Raw genomic sequence first — 24,586 nt, forward strand, 5'->3', positions numbered from 1 at the left:
GCAATCATCCTTTGCCGTGAAAAAAAAATACTAACAAGCTTCTTTTACACTGGAGTTTACTTGTCTAGTTCAATATTCCAGAGTTTAGGCTTCTGCTGTTCTACACTGACTTAGCAATACTTTTTAAAGAAATTTGTAACATGGAACTGCTCAGAACACTGGAATGTGCCAATCCCTTCTGTCCACGATTCTGTATGCCAGATTTAAGAACCTCATGAACTATAGATGCAATACCTGCCACTTCACCAAAAATTTATATACAGTTATCCAAACAGAAATCAGTATTGGGGGCAAAAGAGAAGGAGTAAAAACCCCTGATGTGCAGAATGATACATAATGTATATTTGTGGTTCTTATGTAGCAAAAGGTGACCTTGCCTTTCCCAGACACTTACATATAATAGCAAGGGCATGTTTGTGGCAATTCCACATATGCCATTAAAACCATTTTGAATATCCTTGGAAACACTGGAAAAGTCTTTTACAGTATTTCCACATTTTGTCAATCTGGAACATTTATATTATAGGTATTCTTTATATCACAGATAGAATCTTAGACTCCAGATGAATGCTAATATACATTTTAATTTTTTGTATATTGCTATTTCTGCTTTTATTTCACTGATGGTGCCTTTTACCAGCTTTTGACACTACTTCCACGTGCACAGAACACTTTTTCTTGGCTGTCCTCCATTTCATCTGTGCTTCTAAAGCTGAGAGCTAATCATACATTTCTTCTTTTTTTTTTTTCCTTCCGCTCTGAGAAATTGGTCTCATGGGCTTTAAAGAAGCATCCGGTAAAAAAGGCAAAGTACCTGTGAAATGAAGTATTTGAGGTTGTTTTGTCAACATCTGCTAATGACAAACACTTATCCTGGACAATGTCTTCTTGCTACTTTTGCTCATATCTTCCCCACTTTGTGATTAGATACTGCTCCTTAAATGATACACATTTCCAAACCCAGCTACCTTCTGGGTTTTTTTAAAGAAGTCTCTCCCGATCAAGTTCTGTCTAACCAGTCAATTTAATTACCACACTCCTATTTCCTATTCCACATGCTTAGCCCCTTGTGCCATCCCCACATACTTTCCCTTCCATTTTCACCAATCTCTTCAGTTTCTCTTGGTCCCAGCAAGCTCTTTGTTTTATTGCACTTTGTTCTCTGATGGCAGTAGCAGTATCTTAGATGAGCAGAGATACACATGATCAAGCCTTCCTATCATTAAATAAAGGGTTGGCACACTCATCTGAAAGAATTTCAGGGTTTTCCACTGAATCATCCCCAGGACTATATAGTTTTCTGCCCTGAATCCCATTCCTGACCCTAAATGATACTTATGGTAAGCCAGTTTCAAATGTTTTTGAGTTTTTAAGCATTGCATACTAATAAATGCAATAAGTGATGATAATTTATATTTACCTTTATAATCAAGCTGATGAAATTTCAGCCATATCAGGTAAATAAAATCCCTCCTGGCACTCATCTCAAAATGTTGTTTTCGGAAAGTGTACCAGGAACCATTTAAAGTAGCATTTTAAAGAGGGGATATTTTTAAAGTTGGGCAGAGAATTATTAAAAAAAATAGTAAAGAAATGTGAAAATTTGCTTAGATATACTGGTTCAAGCAAGCCATGCGAATACAATGTTATATTTGACTTTTTGGCCACTGACAGGATAATCAACTAGATGAAAGATTTCAGTGAATTACAGCACTGACTGAGTTTTCTTCCAAAAAGCCAGAAAGATCAAATGATGTTTGGAGCAGCCGAGATTGAGAGATTCCATTAGATGGTACTTCTCCCTCCCCTCTTTCTAATAAGATGGAAGCTTTTTAGAAAATATGTGACAAATGACCACTCACAGCTGAAATAAATCACACAGCACAGAGTACAGCATTATTAATAGTGCAATAATAGTAATAACTTACTGTGATAGCAAAGAAGTACCATTAAGAGGGACACAGCAGCTAATAGCATTTCCTCTACAGGGGCTAAGGGGCAAACCTTCCTTTGGTACCTTATAAATAAGTGGAAGATTAAAGGAGCCGGTGGGACCAAATAGCCTGATTTTTCCAGAATGCTACTGAGTAGGCACTGCCTGTAAAGTGCTCTCCATCTCCCCTATGTGACAATATTTTAATAGTTCTTTAGTTAATTTAAATTAGAGTGAGAGGACATTTAGTTGCAATGAAAGACTTGAGGGGGTATAAAATATGGTAATGCTAGGAGGGCTGTGACATGGTTTTCAATTATTAGCCTTGTTTTCTCCTCAGCAAAGTGCTGTGTGAAAAAAATCCTTGAAATTTAGCACGTGCATTTGTATTCAGGCACTACTTAAAAATTAAAACAATTAATCATGAATGGTCAATTGCATAGCTCTTTCAGGTCTTCATATTTAGTTATATATATATTTTGGGAAAAAAACATTTATGTTATTTTACACACTATTAAAATATTTCTCTATGTGTGTGTGTGTATTTGTCTTAGTAGTAAAAGTTCAAGACAGTAAATTGGATTTCACTAATGGTGAAACTATTGGGAAGAGGTAAAGAATATATGTTATCAGAATTATTTACCATGCATTGAAGGTTTTAATGAAAACATCCTAGTTATTCACCAGTTCAAGAAAATTGTCTGGTTTGCAAACTAATGTTGTCTCCATTTGTGTTTTTTTTTTTCAATATTATTTTCTTGGTTTTGATTATCAATAGCTTTTTGCAGAAAAGCAGATTTTTTCTAAACAATAACATAATGAATGAAATTAATAATTAATTAATAAATAGATGAAAATATTATTTTCATGATTATTGATTGGTTTTAAAAGCAAAAAAATGTAAAAAAAACCTGCACCAATTTAAAGAAAATGTTAGTCACCTCCACAGTTACTGATACATTCCAATGCACTCTTGGATGCCATGAGATCACAAATACCATAAGTATGGTGGGAAATGTGTGTAAATATAACTTACATACATATAAAACTCTTATTGTTAAGGACATTCAACTTACTAATGAAAAGTTAGCAGGCAACTATTGAAAAAAAGAATCACCGTGGAAATTTCTAAGCTAGAATTTCTGCTCTCACACAATTACTATGTCTGGAACACAGAAGTATTTCTGGAACTGCTATTCATCTGTGACTGACAGTAATGGCCAAAACCACTCTACTGACCTCTTTTGGAAGCAAAGAAGTTACTGGGTACCCACATTTGCCAGAAATGCATCTTAATAAAGAAAAACAAAAAGATGCCAATAGGTATTTTATAGAATAATAGAATATGCTGAGTTGGGAGGGATCCATCAGGATCATAGAGCCCATCTCCTGGCCCTGCACAGGACTCGCCATGTGCCTGAGAGCACGATCCAAACTCTTCTTGAACTCTGTCAGCCTTGGTGCTGTGACCACTCCCCTGGGGAGCCTGCTCCAGCACCCTCAAGGAGAAAATCCTTTTCCTGATATCTAACTTAATCCTCTCCTGACTCAGTTTCATCCTTTCTTTGAGTCCTGTGACTGGTCATGAGAGTGAAGAGATCAGCACCTGTCCCTTCTCTTCCCACTGTGAGGATGTTGTAGATGCAAGGAGTCTCCCCTCAGTTTCCCCAAGGCTGAACAGACCAAGTGGCCTCAGCTGCTACTTAGAAGTGAGGTATTATTCTGAGAACAATGAATCGACACTTCCTGAAAGAACTGGAGGAATTAGGAAGATATTAGGCAAAACCTTCCAAAACCAGCTTTCTCAGTTCAAGAGTAGTGAAAAACAGTCAAGCTACACTCAACGTGGTTTCATTGTAATGAAGACTCAAGCCTGAGAGAAGAATAAAACATCCACTGCAACTGCTTTTGCATGTGATATACAAGAGACAACTGTTCAACACTAAAATGCCTTTAGAATAAACCTATGTGCCAGCAGAGGAACCAGAGTTCCTGACACAAACATATAAAACCATGCCCCTTTATGCTTCTGCAATGCTCCATGTGTGCATGTGCAAGCACGGGTTTGCACAGGTCCCTACATATTCATGAACAAGGCTCTTTTGTTGTGCAAATCCCAGCTTCTGCATTTTGATTACTTCCTTCTATGTCTGTACAGTACACAGCCCTGGCATAATGGAAATTTCAAACCTCCTCCTCAACTGATGATCCTACATTCATAAGCTTTGGAGAAAAGAAGGATTTATTTGTCCTTAGCATTCTTGCTGGCTACGTGGTTCTCCGTGCAAAACGTGGTCTTCTGGATTGCCCTTTGTGAAGCGTTTAACACTCTTCCACTGATGGTATAGATAATTAGGCATCAAGTTTCAGCATTTTTAATTAGTTCATGCAAATAGCCTTGCTGGGGGAGAGATGCAACAGTATTTCAGTGCTAAACCAGACAGTTTTATTGTAAATGGCATCTATATATTAAATGAAGAATGTTGCAAAATCTATTAGTATTTTGTATTTAAAAGCTTTTGAGTTTTCACATCAATTTCTTTTTTTTTTTACTAAATTGTTTTGGGTTTCAAATCTGAGTAATTTTAGCCCTCCTGTATTTTCTGGTAAGAAGTTAAAGATTATTATGCCTCTTGGAGATAAAAGGACCTGCTGCTGGGATGTTTCAAGTTATCCAGACCTGCCATATGAGATTAATTATTGCTGTTGCTGACAGTGTAATTCAAAGGTTAAAATGCAGAGTTGAAACAATAAGCGAATCCTAATGTGATTAAGAACGTATGAATTATTTTGTCTGCTTCTTCTGCACTCATACATTACACAGCAATAACCTTGTTAGCCATACTCAGCTTCAGGAATATTAATCCAACAATGCAAACCTACAGGAGAGCATAGGTATGAAAAAGAGACTATAAGAATATGGTAAGTAAATAAATCTTTTGGGCTCACACATGGATGGAGAACCTCCTGAAAGCTAAATGGTGGCTGGTCTCAAAATATTTTCAAACAAGCCTTAATTTGACTATGAGGTGACTGAGTTATGACGGGAGAAAGCAAATTAGGCACTACAGCTGAAAGGCACAAATCATGCAATGCCAAGATCATAGGAGGAACTTAACATGCTGTCTGCTAATACATAAGTCAAATACAACACCATTCTTATTGATTCCATTAAAAAGCTTTGCAGCATTTCAAATAAACAAATGGTATTGGACAGCTGGTGATCAGCTGACAACTCCCACTGATCCCTCTGTGATCTGCAAATATAACCCACTTCTACAGACACCTCAGAGATGTTGGCTTTCCTTCTCAGCTGCACGTCTGCTGTGGTCACTGGACAAAATTTGGGTGATTGCTTTTCTAACTGCATCTCTTTCACTCAGTACAAATTCATAAGAAAATCGCTTGGACAATGCTGAATTCATTAGCTAGTGAAGTGCTCATTGCTATCAATTTAGTATTTATAAATTTATTTGTTATTATGCTACACAATGTCATCTATGAATCTTGGTCCTCTGTCCTAAGAGTCACTGACTTTTCAATCTATTTCTGTTAAAAAAGGAAATTCCCTCAATATAGTTCTTTTTAAGATGTCATTGTTTTTCTCATAAAAATTATCTTTCAGTGAAGTGAAATGGATCAGGCACTCTTTGTCAGTTGGAAAAAATCTTTTGTATGTTTGTATATCATGAGCAATTTTCAAAAAAGGGTTTAAAAAAGCAGAATGCTTTAGAAGGTACAATGCAACCCTTTCTCCTCTCTGCTTCCCATAGTCAATTATATGATGAAGAATTTAATTGCTATGTGAGTTTTGATGGAACTTGCTCTGACTTATCAATGCTGGAGCAGTCTGAGAGGAGCCTGTGCAGAGAGAAAATGCAATGAGCACTTTATAAATCACTTACAATGAGCTATATTAGCTTCTGGTAGCAAAAGAGTTCTTAGATTAGGTACCAAGATCAAAAGCAGAGTAAGGGTCCTGTAGATGAGTTAAACACTCAACTCCTTTTTAAGTAGGGTTAAAGTGAATCAAATGACTAACACAGAGCTTATTCCAGGTCAAGAATTTGGCAAGAGGCAAACTGAGAGTTGGAATGGAAAAAAGTAGGAATGGAACCACAATTACAACATATTACAGTATAGCCTTGGCACTGCTAAGTAACAGGAACTAATCAAACCTTTTCAGTGCTAAGAAATGCCACTTTCCCTAAAACGAGAGCTGCGTCATTACTGAGAAGAAAGCCAGGGTAGGATTCATAAAAGAGATTAATGGTTCTTTTTCAAGAAAGTTTTTTATTTTCAGATTTTAGAGATATATGCCACTTGTGGAAAGGATATGAGAAAGAAGTGAAGGGACCATGAGGAAACATAAAACCACAGAAAATTTATATCATGGGTAATTTGGCTTTTTGAAAATATCACAAAGGTGTAAAAGAAGGAAAAGATCCTAGCAAGCTTAACTATTTAATGTGTGGGATACTGAGAGCTCTGAGCTAATGTTTATGTGAAATGATAAATTATCTACTGGAGCTGCACAAGTGTTCATACTGCTGCTCTACCCAAAATGACTCACAAATTCTATCACAAGCTTATGATTTTTAATGATATTTAGAATGATTTAAAATATATGATTTATAATTCCATCATAAACCCAGGATAGATAAACTTAATCCACTATATAGATAATCCACCAGCAATCAGGAATTGCAGGTTTGTGTTCAGGGAGGTACAGGCATGTACAGGAGTGTATGAAGTCCCACGATAGCTGTCTCACAAGGCAAATGCATAAGGGGCCTCCTCCCACATAAAGAAAAAAGAGCATGTTAACTGTGACTGAGCTTTAAGGGTTAATTGACTAATACATTTCATATTAACACCAAAAATCACCACAGAGGACTGACAGACAAATGAAACATTTCAGTCAGATGTAGTGCCTGAAGGAAACAGTGAACTTTCTGCTTCAGATAACCCTAGCATCTGTGTATGTACCACAGAGAAAATGAATATATCAGTCTCGGGAAAAAAAATCTGAGAAATTCTCATGTCGCCACTGTGTAATGCTTGAGCTTAATATTTTTCTTAACCAAAGAAACAGATTCCAGATCTTAGAAGTGATAGAGAAGACCATATTTCATTAAATTTTCTCTGATGAACAAAAAAAACTAAATCAAAGGCAAATAAAGAAGGAATAGTTTAGTGTGGTTCAATGAGTCTCTTTGAATGCACAGCATGAATTACTTGGAAATACTTGAAATTGTTTAAATTTCAACATCTTGTCTACAAAGTAAAAGAAAATGTATTTCAGAAAAAGGAGTATGTAATAGATTTGCAGCTCCTTCTGCTCTCAAAAATCCAAGAAAAAAACCTTCTGCCTCAAAGTCTCTGCTGGAAACTCACAGAATTTGACAAATTTTGGCTGGAGCTTCCACAGCCCATCTCCTCATTTTCTCACCCTGCTTAACTCAACTTCAGCTTTTTCTTTTTTCATATTTCTAGCCAGTTAATACACTTGACCAGACAGCTTCCATACATAGAAAATAATGTAAAAGACAAAATTACAGTAAAGTGAAAGAAAAAACACTTCAAAATGAACAAGGAGTCCATATGCGCCTAAATTTCTCTGTGTCTCAATTCTGAATTCTTGGGAGTATCCTCTTATAATCCTAAAAAGATGCCTCAGACAACTTGTTTTGCCAAAAGGAAAGCTTGGACAACTGCCTTTTGTAGTTACCAGAGAGTGGAATTTAAACATTGTTTATGGCCTTTATTATGGTAAGAATTTTTTCTTTTTAATGGTGATTGTTTGGCTTACAGCATCACCAAAATGAATCCTGTAATTTGGACAAGAGACTGAAAAGGATGTCTTCACACCTGATCGGGACTATGAAACGTTTCCCCTGTAGCTGTTTTACTACTTTTCTGGCACGTTTCTTAAACTGCATGTACTTAATGCAATCCCCTGCAAATTAAGAGCAACTTCATGTGGACAGTCAGGGTGGGCAGCTCCGTAAGGACACACCTCCCCTTTCAGAGGCTTAACATCAGAGACAGTCAAAGGCTAATTTAACCCCTGTACATGGAGCAGCACCTCTAAAAGTTTGAAGAGAAGTAAGTGCCCCCATGCAGGTCAACTCCACAGTGCCTCCAATGTGTCCAATATCCAAAATAATGAGAACGAGGTGTCTGAACACATTATATACATCCATAAACTAAGGAAATCCTGTGAATCATTGATGATTAAACATTAAAACTCCTGTTGTGGTTTAATCCCAGCTGTCAACAAAGTATCACACAACCATTTTCTCACTCCCCCGCTGGAATGGGGGAGAGAAGCGGAAGGGCAAAAGTGAGGAAAGTCAGTGGAATAGGTAAAGTAAAACCTTGTGCACATGCAAAATGTCACAAGGAATTAATTCACCACTTCCCATGGGCAGACAGGTGTTCAACCATTCCCAGGAAAACTTCTCTCAACCACACATAGCAACAATGACTTGGGAAGACAAACACCAAAAGTCCCCCCAGTTCCTTCTCCTCCCCCCTGCTTTATGTGCTCAGCACAATGCCATACGCTATAGGATTGTCCCTTGGGTCACTTGTGTCAGCTGTCCCAGCTGTGTCCCCTCCCAGCTCCTTGTGCACCCCCTGCTTGCTGGTGGGGTGGGGTGAGGAGCAGAAAAGTCCTTTACTCTGTGAAAGCTCTGCTCAATAACAACTGAAACACCCCTGGGTTACCAACCTGTGCTCAGCACAAATCCCAAACCCAGCCCCATAACAGCTGCTGTGAAGAAAATTAACCTTTCCAAAACCAGCACAACTCCCAGATCCAGAACAAGACTGGTTAGTTGGAAAGCCTTGATGTTCAAAAGGTAAAAGCTATGCTCTTACCTCATGTGCTCTGATCCATTTACTGTGTTAGATAAACAGCATTAATCCACACAAAGCTATTGTAGTGCCTAATGGAGTTGTGAATGACTGTTTTCTGATAGGTGAAGAGATTTCATGGGATTAGCCCTAATCAGGTACTTCAGGTAATGAGAATCTCTCCATCCAGCATTGAACAAAGCCACACAAAATGGTTTTCCCCATATCTCAGCAGGGTTTGGATAGACAAAAAGACAGATTAAGGAAATGTCTGAGCAAGGAATACTTTCATTGCTTCAATAAATAATAAAAAAATCAGGACAAGTCTAACTTCATAGACAGTGCAAGGTACATATTTACTCCAATTCAGTGCAAAACCATACAGAAAAATCTGGCAGATTAAAATAATCTGAGTTCATTCCTCCCATGTTTTAGACATTCTTCAAATTGTGTAGTCATTGCATTTCATTAGATAAGTGGGCAGTTCACTTTTATACATCCAAGTTCATATTCTATTTAAATGAAAAGCAATATATTTATTAAAATATAAATTTGTCAAAAAGCTTAATTCTGATCAATTTATTTAACACAGTATTTCTTTGTGAATACGTCCATTTATGTTATTGAAGGGATTTATTTTCTCAAACAAAGTAATACCAAAATATATAAAACCGAGCTTCTAATGTTCATGCAAACCTCATACACATATACTGGATATCTGCTAAAACATACTAAAACATAATAACCTATTCAAAAATATTTCCTTTAAAGGAATTGCCTACATTTAATATTTAAGCCTTAGGGAAAAATTAAAGCAACAAAATTTTTACTGCATAACATTCTCATAAAACATGGATGAGTGCTTCACCTCTGATAAAACAACATGCATCAGGAATTTATTGTATTAAGGTACTAGCAGATCAGGGAACAAAGCAAATCATGTTCAGAAAGAGGAGAAAGATGATTTGTTGATTAAAAAATAAAGTAAAACCCCAAGCAAATCAACAACAGATTTTAAAATGAGTGCTATTATAGCCCTCTATAGCCTTCAGATGTTATTGAAGATACCAACTTTTCTCTAGCCCTATTTTTTTTACCTCTATGCATTTTCAAATCAGATAGACAAAGTACTCCCAAGCAAGCAAAAAGGGAGGAATCAGATCAAAGACAATAAAGCATGACAGATAAAGGCAGAGCTATCTCATAATAATAAAACACAGGAAAACAATCCACTTTTCATCAGGTCATGTGGTTCATGGACTGTAGGAGCAGATGATATTCAGATACTAGCATGGAATTATAATACTGTAGGAGGCTTGAAATGGAATTAAAATACTGTAGGAGGCTTGAAATGCTAATTCATGCTAAAATTGTGTATTTGAATAGGCCCCTCAGCTTAATCATTGAAATCAAGTTGAAACATGGGTCAACTTTTGCTATTTAAAAAAAAAAAATTAAATAAAAAACTCCAGTGATGTCTTCATGTGAACTCATCACAGAAAACTAACAGAGAATCAAAATGGTCTAGTGACAGCATTCTCGATATACAAATTACTGGTAAAAAGGTAACTCTCAGCTATAGTAATGGCAAAGGAATTTTGGCCATTATGCCCTTAGACAGTAGGGGATCCATGGTTTTGTTTCTGATCACAAACTGTACTTTTGTGAATATTTGTTAATAGTATTGAATAAGTAAACATCAAAAGCATATGAAGATTTTTTTTTAACATATCAGTGTGTCTAGCCCAGGAGTGTAGAGATACCTGTAATTTGTAAACAAGAGATTGTTTCAAACATCAGGCTCCTCATAAAGGAGTATGGATGACCCATAAAAAAACCCAAACCAAACCATAAAAAAATAGTCTAGAACCATAAAATACAAGTTGAAACACCACCAGAGGGAGAGTTAAATGCAGAATTATTTTTGTGCAAAAATGGTGAAATGGCAGTGAACCTAATGGCAAGATATGAAATGCATTAAAGAGAGACAAAACAGAGCTCTATGGAAATTTAAAACTGATCTGAAGATGGAAATGGCAATGAGGAATAAAAGTGCAGGCAGGAAAAGAAGCTACCCTTTTTATTGGTTCACAATGTTCTCTGCATTCCTGCTGGCAATTATACTCTAGGGTGGCAATCAGTCATCAGGAACATCCGAAAAGAGTAATATCCACTGTAATGGAAGCTATTCCATTCATACTTGTGTGATGAGCCTTTTCCATGATCCAGAATTAATTTCTTCTACATCAAAAGTACTCAAATCATACCACCACTAGTGTTTAAGCACAGTGAGACTGATAAACCTTAAGAATGACATTTCAATCACAGTTAAATAAAAGTCAGAGGGAGCTTAAGCTCATTTTTAATATGAGACATATTAACGTTTATTTCAAACACTGGCCTGGATATATTGAAAAGGAATATTCAGCAAAGGGAAGACTATGGAGAGGCCATGTATTTTGTCTTGCTTTATAAGGAGAGGCATATTTAATTTATCAGACTGCTTATTAAAAAAAAAACAAAACCAACCCATTGTTCATTTATTCCTTTTTTTCGCATCTCCTTAGCTCTTACCTTCCAGACTCAAATGTAAACCACGTTGAGTCACGTCCATATCTCCTCAAAGAGCTCAGAGGCCACATGACCAGCTTGACCTTGGCATTGTGGATGTCCCAGAGATAGATGTTTTCATGTGTGATCTGCATTGTACATTCCCCATAGATATCTAAATTTGGTGTAGGCATAAGGTATACATTGAATCGTTCTGGAAAAAAGCACAAAGACATCGCAGGTTAAAGTAAGATTTTATGGGAAATAAAAATGGAAATAAAAATGAAATAAATGAATAAAACTGGAAAAAAAAATAAAAATAAGGTCTTTATTTCTGATGATGCAGAAATCAAAGCCAAATTTTTGGCTTTAACAGAGGTGAGGATCCACTTTTTTACCCTCACACTAAGGTCCATGAGTCTTTACAAATCAAAATTCACAATAATGAGAACTCTGACAGAGACTCCTCTCTCAAAGAATAGAACTAAAGGTATCCTCAAAAAATATGTATGTGCAGCCATCGCCTCTTGGAAAAGCTGTCCTTGAAATTGCAAATCCAAGTTTACTTGTTGAAGCTTGTAAATAATTATATTCCTTGCATTCAGTTTCTGTTTATTTGCCAAAGTAATTCATATTTTCAAAATTAATAACAATTTTAATCATCTGTTGCTTTCTTGAAACATCTGATTCAATATGATATATTATTATGGTCATGACATCAATCACTGTCAGCTGCACTTTGCTTGCAAAGTGCACTTATTGCAGTAGGAGGTCAAGGGCATTAATAATTTTCTGAAGTGCCTGAATTGCATGGGATTTAATAAGCAATGCAAAAAAAATTCATAAAAAAAACCAGGAAAAAAAACAAAACAGGAAAAAACAAAAACCAAGGTGATGTAAAACACCATTAACTCATATGGTCATATGGAAGGAAGTAAATTTTATTAGAAAGAAATTTAAATACAAATGCAATTTTCTTTGAAGAATAACTAATGTTCCTATGAGTTGTTTCTACAAAGGATGAAAATCTCAGTTAAATTTCTGGTTGTACAGTTGGACGTGCCAGCCTATATTTTAACACTACATGCATTGCAATATTAGGGCTTAACAGCATCATATGGGAGAAAGTGCAGTACACTCACAACTTTCCTGTCACAGTTTTTTCATCTTTGAAATGGGTAAAAATGCAAAATGTCAATTCTATTGCCTGAAGGTATTGACAAAAAAAGGTAAGAACAATTCAAAGTATGAGCATGAGCAGTGCTTATTCAATAACAATATTAGGAAAATGTTCTTTAGAGGGACAACTGATAGGAAATTTGCTTCCAATTACTTGATAAAGTAAAAAGGGTTAAAGGGCAAAAAGGGTGGATTAAACATTTTTAATCCACCATTAGAACTGTCCTAAAATTAGGAAGGAATTTAAATTTAAGTGAGAGAAATTTACTGCAACACTCAAAATTAGCTTCTCATTCTGTTTGAAATTCAGTATCATAGGCATTGTGTCTCTAATTTTTAAACATTTGATATATGTATATGTTTCTGACAAAACAGTTAAAATATTGCAAGAGAGTTGATATAAAATATGTTATGAGTGTGTGTGAGTTTATGTGTGTGAAAAAAGTGGCAAAAGTTTGAGGAATTAGAGAAAGCAAGGAACTGCTGGCTGAGCAATAAAAATTGCTGCATAACTATAAGTAAACTTGTCATCCCTAATGTTGTTCTGTTTCAGTCAATTTAATTTTGTCCTATTAATGGCTCCCCAATTTATTCATTCAGTCACAACCTCTTCTCCCAGGCCCAAGTTCTCATTAGTCACACTAATGGGTTTTAGCCCTAAAAGTTTAATTTTATGACTAGGATCCCATGTGTGAAACCCCAGACATTTTGTGAAAGCCTTGTGACACACGGCACAAGTAGATTAGCAGAGGCTGCTGAGATCCCTGAGGAGAATTCCCCCAAATGCTCAGAGGAGTGCATGGGGCAGGGGTGTAATGTAATGCCTTCCAAACTAAATGGAAGGACTCACACTTGGGAGTAGTGGGTCAAAGACCAAATTGGGAAGGGAATGGTGGTGAACAAGATAACTTTCACTTTGCACTTCAATTATATATATGTGTGTGTATGTATGTGTATGCACCCTTTCAGTATCCATATGTCATTGGGATCATCAAGCAGAAATTCCTCACAGGTTTTCAGTGTACTTTTATCATGTATTAGACTGCAGCTTTGCATTGCTGTGCTGTCAGTTATTGCCACTTCCCTCCTCTATTTGAAGGAAAGATGCAGTAACTGGCCTGTCAGCTCTTTCTCTCTTGCATGACACGAAATAACACAGTGTATCCATGGGGGATGGGGTTACTATGTGAGAATGAAAATCTCTCTCTTTCCCCATCTTCACCGACAGAATGCCTCAGACAGCAGAGAAAATGAAAAGGTACAATTATTTTTTGAAGTTAACATTAAACTGCTGTGTGGAAGACACAAAATATTTCAACTTGCTTTAGATGTTACCAGGTTAGTCATGAAATGCTCAACTTCTCTGATGTGTTTGAGGATATTCTTGCATGAAGGGCATTCAGGACATATGGTATCCTCAAACTGTCAGGAGACATTTGCTGACTTTGCATGGGAGGTCAGTGTCTAAGGTGAGATGTCAGGGATTAAAGGAAGTATGTCTGATTAAAGTGAACATCAGCTGCAGGGCAAAACGTAGCACCCTTGGAACTGAATCAAATTGGCAAGAAAAACAAGTACACAAACATATGTGCTGGAGAAGATTGAGGATGGATAGATTTGCTTTTGGAGCAAAACCCATACTTTTGAATAATGGGCAGCTGAGGACATGGAAAGGTGGAGGTACTATTAAATGGTTTTATTAATTAACATGCAGGGTCGAATTTTTCCATTCCAGAAAATATTTGAGCAGGTATCTAGCTAATAGCAATACAGTCATTCCATCTTTAGTGGCATGTTTTGCCCTTACATTTATCCAGGCAAAAACAAACACTCATCATAGGCCAGATTTGGGAATCCCAGCTGAATTCTGACACCAAATCTTCTGAATGACATTGAATAGGTTATTTTGCTTCTCTTTGGTTCAGATACCATCTGCATATGAGTAGGATGAGATAATAACAGTCCATTGGCTAGTAAAACTAAGCAAATAGAAGTTAATAAGGGGCCCAGAAAGTAGGGAGATGGAAGAAACCAAACAAGATGCAATGTTGTTTGACAAGGTAAGACTGGGACTGAACAGGCACAATTCCTCAGCATTCAGGATTCCTATCCTCCTCCCTTCCCTAAACAGGTGAGAGCAAAGTTCAGGGAGTAGGGGAGCCAGGATGAGAAAAAAATGCTGATATATTGCTACACTTATTATTTCACTCAATGTGACTGCTCTTTCCCATCTCCTTGAATAAGCAGACCAATGCTTCATCATACACTTAGTGCAGGTAAAGGTGTTTAGCATTTGGGCTTTGGCAAGAATACGACATTTAATAATGCTTTCCAGGGCATAGGAGCACAAGAGTCTTTATGAAAATGAGCATATTGACTGAGACAGAGACTTGGCAGCAACTCCAAAATGCTCTTGGCCTTCCAGCTGTACTGGGGGAGCAAAATGATGGGAGCCCAGTGATCCTGATGCTGCCATTTTATCACTGGATTCCTTTGGTTAAACCATCCCAGCTGGAAAACCGACCAGATGACATTGCAATCTTGCAATCCAGATGCTTGGTTTCATTTCAGCTTTAACGATGGGTAAAAAATTACTTCTAGAAGGTGACAGTCAGGTTGGTGGCACCTATATAAATAAGTAGAGGATTTGAAAGCAAATATTCAATTTATATGTGAAAGAAACTCCTCCACCAGTGAGACTTCTCCTGCTGAGCAACTGTGGCTAATTTTCAGGTGGAAAGAGAGCTTAAAGTCTGGAAGGTGCAGCATTTTGTGTTAATTCAAATCTCAGGGCTATTAGAATGTTTCCCTTCTGCTGTATGCAGTGAGGAACAAGGATTTCAGAAGAAATACTTTTTTTCCCTTTGCTTATAAATATTCTGCTTTGCATTCATTAAAAATGTAAGCATATCAATAAAAATAAAAAGGCAGGTAAATACTTCAAATTGTTTCAGTGGTAAGTAGTAAGGTAGAGAAGAATCTGAAGTCTCACTGGATTAACATTAAAACTGAAAACATCTTGCTTTTCTGAATAAAACTGTGTTTCATTTATTTTAAAAAAAGCCAAAAAACAAACCTATTGTATAAAAATGGATTAAGGATAACAGAAGACGAATAAAAATACATGCAAAGTGCTTTTATGTATTAAATTACAGATATTCTACAGACCCTAGAAAATGCCCTAAAACAAGTCAGCTCAGTGAATGTAATTACAAAGTCTCTATGCTTTGGCTGTCGTTTGTAATCTCAATATGTAACACAAAGAAATGCCTCATAATCCTCTTCTGAGGATTGAAGGACGTTGTTCACTATGAAAAGCTCCATTTTTACTAACAAGAATTAATGACTTTCTTGCAATTAAAATCCAGGAAGCAAGACTGCTGCTCCTGTGGAATGTTTTTAAATAAAAAAGGAAGGTAAAGCAAATGAAAGAACAAAAACCTTACAAAGGAAGTAATTTTATTAAATACTAATTTAAATATTAGGCAAGGAGGAAAAGCAAAAATTGAATTATCTTTCAAACTTTTCCAGACTTTGAAAATAAAAATTATGTTTATCATGGAGTAATTTTTTTTTTAAATAAAGCCTCAAAACACATAATTAAAAAGCCTCATATTGGTATCACAGGATTGAGTTAGGAGTAAATAAGATATAGCAGCAAAGGATGGATCTGGCCGTTTCTTCAGTTTAAAAATTTGCATTTTAACATTTGCCCATTTTCTTCAAGTTTTACATCAAGTTTACAAGTAAAGTTTAATAGAAAATGGTTTAGTACAAGAAAAGTTTAATAGAAAATTATTTAGTATGAGTATTCAACTATTTTAGTGCTATTTAGTATTTAAAACGGATAGAAATAGAATCTTCATCAAACAGATGCACCTGCTCCTAAAAAGTGAATTGATTAATAGTCTACACATACTGCTTTTTTAACCAACATTATCTGGAATAGTCTGATTTCTTTTTCACATTAAATATAGTCTGTTATTGTATAGTGTCCATTTGGATGACATTTTTCAAATTACTTCATTTTATAAAGAATGAAAATAGTGACACATTGGACACACTATCCATTATGAGAATGGAGAAATTCTAGATATGACATCACCTGGGGAGATAAAAATTAAAAAGAACCCCAAAACTCCAAAATTTGTTTTTGTCATTATGTTTTGGGGTGTATTGCAAATGCTTCCAAATGCATTGAGAGCTGGAAAGGGAGCTTCCAGTTCTTCCAAATGAAGTCAACACTCTACATTCACAACTTCTTCATCTAGCAGCAGCTTGAAAAACCTAAGGATTATGAAATGTGCATGAAAGAATCACAACATGTTGCTTAGAAGACTTGTCAACAGTGTAAGCAGATCCAACTCAGTCCAGATTTTCTTTCATGGAGTTATAACTGTGCATTATTATTTGTCTTATGATTGCATATAAAGCTTCACTGCCATTATACTAAATAAATTACCTGAATAGGTACATACTAAATAAATTACCTGAATAAGTATATACTAAATAAATTACCGGAAGTGAGGCCTCTACTGCTTTTGCTTTCAAACTATATTTTAATTCTTTAGCAAATAATCTAAAGGAAAATTCATAAAGGCTAGAGATCATGTTCAGTGTGAAAAGAAATTTGAACAGAAACCAGGTTGCTGCTATAGGGCTGAGGTACACCAACAAATCACTTAGATTTGCAGGAGAGAGTAGGTAAAATGGTTGGAGAGCAACAGAAGCTTCATTTCACATCTCAATTTAATTGGAATTTGTGCATCATTCCAAGCTAAGCAGCCATTAGTTGTGAGCCTTAAATTTCAAATGAAAACCACCTAATAGTCATTTTCTGCAGCAGAGTTTACGCAGCAAGACTTGAGGTAATACTTTGGAAAGCGATAATGGAGCTGAAATCCAGTGAGAAGCTTCGTGTTACTGATGTGCTTTGCACAAAAGTAGCTTAGATGTCTTCTCTATCCTTCCTACAAGACACAGCAGCACAGCCCTCTGCTATAAGCAGAGTAGCTCTACAATTTGCCTCATTTTGCTGTCACCACTGCGGAACTGCTCAGTGCTGGAAGCTCAAACAACAGCTCAACTACGCTGAAACAGATCCCACTGGCGCTTACTGACCACCCCAGGGCTATAAAAGAACGCCTCTTTCAGGTTTAGATTTGTGTTTCTTTAGATTTCTACTGCCATGTGGCAGAACTGCCTTGTGACTGTACAGCCCTTGCACACCAAACAACAGTTTTGCCAGCCTCTGGAGCAAATGTTTTTTGCAAAGCATGTTGTTGCGTTTCTGCCAAAGAGAATCGGCTGTCTTCCCTTCTCAAATCTAAAGCTCATCTCAGAAGGACCTCAAGAGCGAGACTGGGGGAATAAACAGGCTCAGAAATAATAAAAAGAGGAATTAAACAAATGAGAGAAACCATGCATATTTTCTTTACCAAATATTTTCTGAAATTTAATTATTTGTGTACAAAAATACAAGTAGCATGCAACAATTTTAGTGGGCATATACAATAACAATTCTGAAACATTATTTCAAATGTTGTACATTGAGGGTAGTGGCTTTGGTGGTCACATACAGGAAAAAAAACTACAAATCTACCCATCAGAAAGCTGGGATTTCTTTTGAGAGAGAGCCAATTTATTTATCTGATATGTTTGGTGAGTACCCTTCCGCCATTAAAATGTCCTTTAAGAACAAGATTGGGCAAGTAGTTGAACACATGAAGAGCACTGCATATTAGAAATATTATCTCTTGGAAAAGGTAAAGCAGTTCATGAAAAAAACCCTCACCTTATTAGGTTAGTTTTTCTAGTCCAAAGAGGTATCTTTACCAAATTTTACACATTTCAGAAAATCTTTAGTGAAAATTGACCATTTGAAAAAACCTCAGTGGAATGGGATGCAATTAATGCTTAATACACCTGTTCTTTTGGGATTCATGCATTAGCACCTCTTATATCACAGACATCTGAACAGTATGACACCATTAGTCAATGTCTCTTAGCCTTTAAAAGTAAAAAAAAAAAATCCAAAACTGAAAACCCATTAGCACTATAATATTTATTACAATCTGTGGTCTTGCTCAAACAGTAAGAGACATCTTTTTTTCAGTGATCTGAAAGAAAGCCTTTGTATGGGTAAGGCAACAGAACTTGCATAAAACTGGATGCTGAGGCTGTGAGACTCTGTTACATGTTTTATACACTGTATTCTCACATCTCTGTTTAAAGTAAGCATTAATAAATTGACTAACTTGAGAGGAATTCTATGAAGTTGACACACTCACAATATGTTTTGAAGAAATGACATTCAAAGGTACTACACTGGTATTCAGTTTTTATATAACACATAAAAATAAAAATTATCCAGAGAGTGACACAGATGTCATTTTCACAAAGAGCCAGATTTTAGACGCTTCATACACATAGCCATTGTCCATGAATTTTCAATTGTAAAATTAACTTTGACCTTTCAGTTTTAGGTCAACAAAAGCTCAACAAGAACATTTATAAGCAAAAGCTCAGTTGACTTTCAAAAGTTTTTGAGGCATCTTTTGAACTACCTACTGTTTTTGATAGCATGTGTGTAAAAGCTGTGTATGGGGAAAATGTGCAAGAAAATAAACTAAAAATCTGAAATTATGCCACCCAAATCACCAAATGATTCCACCCTGGAACTAGTCACCTTCTCAATAACACTGTCATGTGGGGAATGACACTGCCAGGTTTGCAGGATAGGATAACCTGTGTAAACTGAAGGAATGGTTCCATTCAACTGAAGAAATCTGCTGCAGGAATTTGAGTGCAACTGCAGGTTCTTACAGCATAGATAAATTTAACAAAATGTCAAATTTCATACCTATAGTAAGAATCTCTGCACTTTTTCCTCCTTCCAAGTTGATTAAAAGACATCCACAACAGAATTTGTTTTGCCTCTGAACAAGACAACTTTGAATTTCAAACATGCTTATTAAAATGCAAAGTTGTGCATCAAGGGGATGAGGAAGGATGAGGATAGGTATCAGAATTACTTGTTTGAGATACTGTAACTAATGATTTAGCAGAGCATGCTCGTCAAATATTGGATTATATGTATTCAGTCACTTGTTTTAAAAGAATACAGCTAATGATACCCTCCATGCATTATTATTCATGTGATTTGTACAACAAATACATGCTTTGCCCCTTTGTTTCCTTTCATTTATTTACTTAGAACAATAAAGATGCTAATTATGTTCATATATGCTGGTTGGTAACACTGCAATTAATTTCTAGACTAAGGCAATTGAATCAAGACTAGTTCATACAACAGAACTAATATATGCCTACCGGAGATCATGTGTGTCTAACTGGATCTCTTTCAGGAACATGATAAAATGTAATATTTTCCATCTATGTCCAAAAGCTGCTGGAGATGAATGACATGAATTCACTGCAGAAAGAGCTTGACGAATTTCAAACTATTTTTCTGTTCACATCCCAGGCTTTTTGACGAGGTTTATTTCCTTTCACATTTGTGAAAGACCTCCACCTGTTCACACAGTTCTCTCTTCAGAAGCATGCAGATGAGTTTTACACCTATAGCCTATGAACATATAGCAGATGGGGTGCTTTGAGTGCTGTCTGATCATTATCACTTTCCTACATTAGTAGCTCTCCCTTTGTTAAGCAGTTTGAGACTACAAATTGAATTCTGTGTGTCATAGCAGGTAAACAACTTTATGAACATTTGAACTTCTTTTAAATCCCATTTCAACACATCTACTTTTTGAACAGAATTCCTTAAAGATTTCTGTATATTTCATGCTGCGTGCTATTAGGTTCAGAGAAATAATATAATGAGTATAGTGCCGTATATTCTATAATTTAATTACGTAATTTTGTTTATAATGATACTCGGCTTGATATTTTATGACCATTGAGGCAGTGTGTGTTATTACTTTGTTGAAAGCTATTGGATCTTATAGAAGCATCAAGACAGTAATAATCATTGAGAGCTGTAATTTAGGGAGGACTAAATGAGCACATTTTGTGTTGCCCTCGTGTTCATTAATAGGAATTAAATGACAGGGTAATCATAGATTTTCTTTTGTTATTGCCTATTCCATCCACTAGCATTCTTCCTGTGCATGTGTCTAATCCAAATAGCCTTTAGATGAAGACTTACAACTCAGGCTTAGTGCTGACTAACATCTGTCACTGCCCTTTTCACCCATATTTGACAGCATTTAGATGATCCTGACTTCAGTATTCTAGACAGGTAGGACTTTAAAGCAAATATGTGTTTTGTATCCAAATTGCTGTTGGTATGTTCATCGCTGCCCTTAAAAAGCTGCCAAACAACAGCTGCTGCTTTATTCCTCTGAATAGAAGCCATCATTTCCAGAAACAGAAGGGTCATGGCCATCATTTCCCATGACAGGGAAATCTGAACACAATGAAGACACAAAGTCACTCTATATGTATTATGTGGCATGGAATTTAATAATCTTTATTTTAAAAAATAATATAAATAGGCTTGAGCTTCTTGAGCTTCAAAAGCACATCCAAATGTTTATTTACTAATGATGCGCTTCCAGCTACCAGCAAAAGTCCTCACAACAACAGGCACAAGAAAAGATGAAATGGAATATCACCTAAGAGCGGATCTAGGAGTAAATAAAAAGTTACTTACCATTTTGTTCTCTCTGGACTCCAGCAGCAAGCAAATCTGGCTCTCCAAGACTTATATCATTGAGCCTGGCCCCTAGACATTCCATGCAAAGATGTTTGCACCACTCCTCTGCCTCTAGCTCTGAGGAAACAGAAAGAAATTCATTCATGTTGATGTTTAAAAAAAAAAAGAAAATAAAAAGGTGTAAAGTTAAATCAATACTTTCTTACTGACAAGGTTTATCACAATATGTTTGTGTTGAAATGTGAGTTATTAGCATAAAGTCCCACAATAATTTCTTTGCCTCAATTTATGAACTTTTGACAAGGGTTACACTATTGGGACTGCATCTCCCATCCTCAAATTTGAGGATAGGAGGTGGAGCTAACAAAGAAGAGGAATAGTGAATTTTCAAGGCAGTCTATTTCTAGTGGGCCCTCTTGAAAGAAAAAATGCAATTTAGAAAAACTTCATATATAATAGCTGAATTATTCTTTACTGCATTCTAGACAAGTCTGAACTCTTAAGGTAATTTCTTTTTCTAAAGGCGCTAAAGCATTTTTCTAAGAGCAAAGGAAAAATAGTTATAAAACGCTCTTCAAATGCCAAACTTCTCTCTCTCTGCTGTAGTGAAAGACTATGCCTGCCAAGGTATTCTGAATAGTTAATTTCTTCAGTTCTGTTCACCTTCTTTTGGTCTCAGGGCAACTTGGGCATTAGCTGAAACATTTATAAGAAGATTCAAAATCTCCCAGTCCTTTCTGAGTTGACTCTCCCATTGACACAATATGAGAGCTCTGCATCTGCCAGTCCACCAAAATGTGGATTCCCCAAGGCACAATTCCCACACACAACACAACATCCTCCAATTCAACTTCAGCTTCATCTTATCCACTTCACAAATGTAACACTGTGAAATCCCTGGCATCGGTCAAACATGTATCATCCCAAATTGGAGCTAACACAGTGTGAAACAGCAACCAAGAAAAATCATGCAACGACCCTGACTGTCTTTTATTTGCAGGAAAGACTTCACCTAAGGGAGAGTTCCTGGAGAGCAGGCTCAGCACCATGCACTCACTGAGCATCCATGGTCACAATCAGAGTCTATCTGATCATATTCAACTGTGAGGGATTCCAGTAATCTAGAAATGCTTGCATTAAACTGCCAGTTTTTCCAGTCCTTTTACTGGGGACATTAGGAAAATAATTTTGTGACAATCTCTCCAATGTACTGCTGAAACTGGGAGAGAGAAAAATTCTGCATGCAAGCCCCAAAGCAGTTAGTGATGATGAATCATTGGAATTAGTGAGATTTTTTTATGAGATAAACTCCTCTAAGCCTAATTGGTACAGTCCTCAAATCCTTGCCTGGTAAGACATAGATCTCATAGAAACATTTGCTGGACAAGAAAGGGAGACAGGCACACAGTTCCAGGTCTCCAAGAACCTTTGGACACTCTCTTTTGTTCAGAGTCTTGAATAATCCAGAAACAGATCCATACAGTTCCTGAGTTATTCTGGCTATCAGCTGACTAAGTTCCCAGTCAGTCAAACAGCTGAAATAACAGAGCCTATTTTGGAATTTTTGAGAACCAAATATAGTTGTTGTCACAAGATTTTGGGGGTGCTTCTTCAGAGTGTTGTGAGGAAAGTGGTGTCCCTTAACCCTTCCTGCTTTTTTGCAGTCTTTGTCTTAGGACACTGATTCCCAAAGTTGGTCTTCTCATAACATCCTCACCTTCTAGTGGTAAGAAACAGAACATTATGTCAGTAACAGACAGATGACATTTAGCTTCAGAGGTGAAAAGAAAATACTGAGGTAACAGGACATTGGTTTTTCAACATTGCTATGGATGCATCCTCCCTGATGGAAGTAAGGAGAGGATAGGCTTATCTCTAGATGGCACTAAAATTTTACAGCTTTTAAAAGAAAGAAGATGAGTTTGTTCAAACACCTACTTCCAAAATTATTCTACTCATACATGAAGCAATTTCCCGTCTATCTTCCCTTCCCCTCTTTCAGCATTTGCCATTTCCTTGGATACTTGTGAGGTCTTTTGAACTGAAGCCACGCCTTATAAATCCCACTTTCCCATGGAGAGGGCTTCATGCCAGGGACATAGATGACAGAACTGGACCCCAAGCCACACTGCCCTATTCTGGCAGCATGTGGATGGGGCATGGGAGAGGGCACCAGCACACAGGTAAGAGAGTTCAGGTGCCATTGAGTCACCCAACATCTGCTTCCAGTTATAGATAAAGGCAGGGCAGTCAATGGGTGAAGATGGTAGCACAAAGGTGACAGTGCAAATCTCAGCAAGTGCTCCCATGGGGTTTTTTGGCTTCTATTCTGCCTCAACTGTGTCACAGAACAATATATATGCTGACAGAATGCATAGCTCTATATAAAGCCTGCAATTTTTCCTGGAGTGTGGCCAGGATATAACATTTTATGTATTTTACAAAATCTTCATTTTATTATTTTTTTCCATTATGCTTGCACCCAGACTGAAAGGGCTTGTACTGTTAATGTAGAATGAGATGATAGTAAACAAACATTTATCTAACCTTTCTAATATTATAAATATCTGAGAAGAAAGTGAAACACACTGGTAATCCCATAAATCCAGTTTAACATCAATATATATTCAAAAGAGGACTCCTGTAAAAGCTGCAAATTCAACTTATATGTATTCTCACACCAAAGTACCAGTAGATGTTTTTGGAAACAAACAAACAAATGAAGTGCTCTAGGAAGCTGTTTCTTCTATGTGTCCTTGTTTTGTCTCCACAATCTACTTACTAATTTTTTTTACAGGAACATCTAGGTCTTGAAAGTTTGGATGCAGAAACCTCCTTTCAGAGTGTTCAGCTGGCAGTTTATTTCAAGCTGCTGCCTTATTGCTGCCAGACACTGATGACTGGGCCCAGATTAGACCATTCTCCAACTGCCATACAGAAGAAACTTATCTTGGTACGAGCGTTATAAGATCATGGCTATATTTTGCAAAGTGTAGGCTCTGGCATGCATTGTACTGCTGCATAACTCAAAATTTCTGTCTTACAGAAATGATTGACTTGATGCTATGGGAAATATAGTTTCAATGCAGAACTGAAATATCTGCCCACAGAACTGTGAGGATTTGTGTCTGCTGTCAGAAGAATCATTGTTATCTACAAATGTGTCTTGAAGGTCATGGGTATGAAGGTAGTGTATGAGTTAGTCCTGCCTAATGCATTCTGATAGCTATTGCTTACTTGCAGGGAATTGCCTTCAACCTTTTCCTTGATGGACATGTGAAACTTTTTTTTTAGGAGCAGGTGAGTTACTTTTCAAAACCAAACCCTTGATTCTCCTTTCACCATGTACATCAATAAAGCAACCTACCATTCTTTTGTAAAAT

The 24,586-nt window shown here is 36.6% G+C and overlaps 1 protein-coding gene across 1 annotated transcript in view; it reads right to left on the reverse strand.

Moving 5' to 3' along the window:
- Positions 1-24,586, reverse strand: part of DOK6 (docking protein 6) — a 251,710-nt gene that overhangs the window by 85,700 nt on the left and 141,424 nt on the right. Inside the window, exons 4-5 of the mRNA XM_058020153.1 lie at positions 21,201-21,320; positions 11,369-11,558 (exon numbers count right to left, since the gene is read on the reverse strand). Of these exons, the coding sequence (XP_057876136.1) occupies positions 11,369-11,558; positions 21,201-21,320 (310 nt within the window). The remainder of the gene's footprint in view (positions 1-11,368; positions 11,559-21,200; positions 21,321-24,586) is intronic.

The sequence above is a fragment of the Melospiza georgiana genome, chromosome 1 (genome assembly GCF_028018845.1).
Source record: "Melospiza georgiana isolate bMelGeo1 chromosome 1, bMelGeo1.pri, whole genome shotgun sequence".
In the NCBI taxonomy this organism is placed as follows: domain Eukaryota; kingdom Metazoa; phylum Chordata; class Aves; order Passeriformes; family Passerellidae; genus Melospiza; species Melospiza georgiana.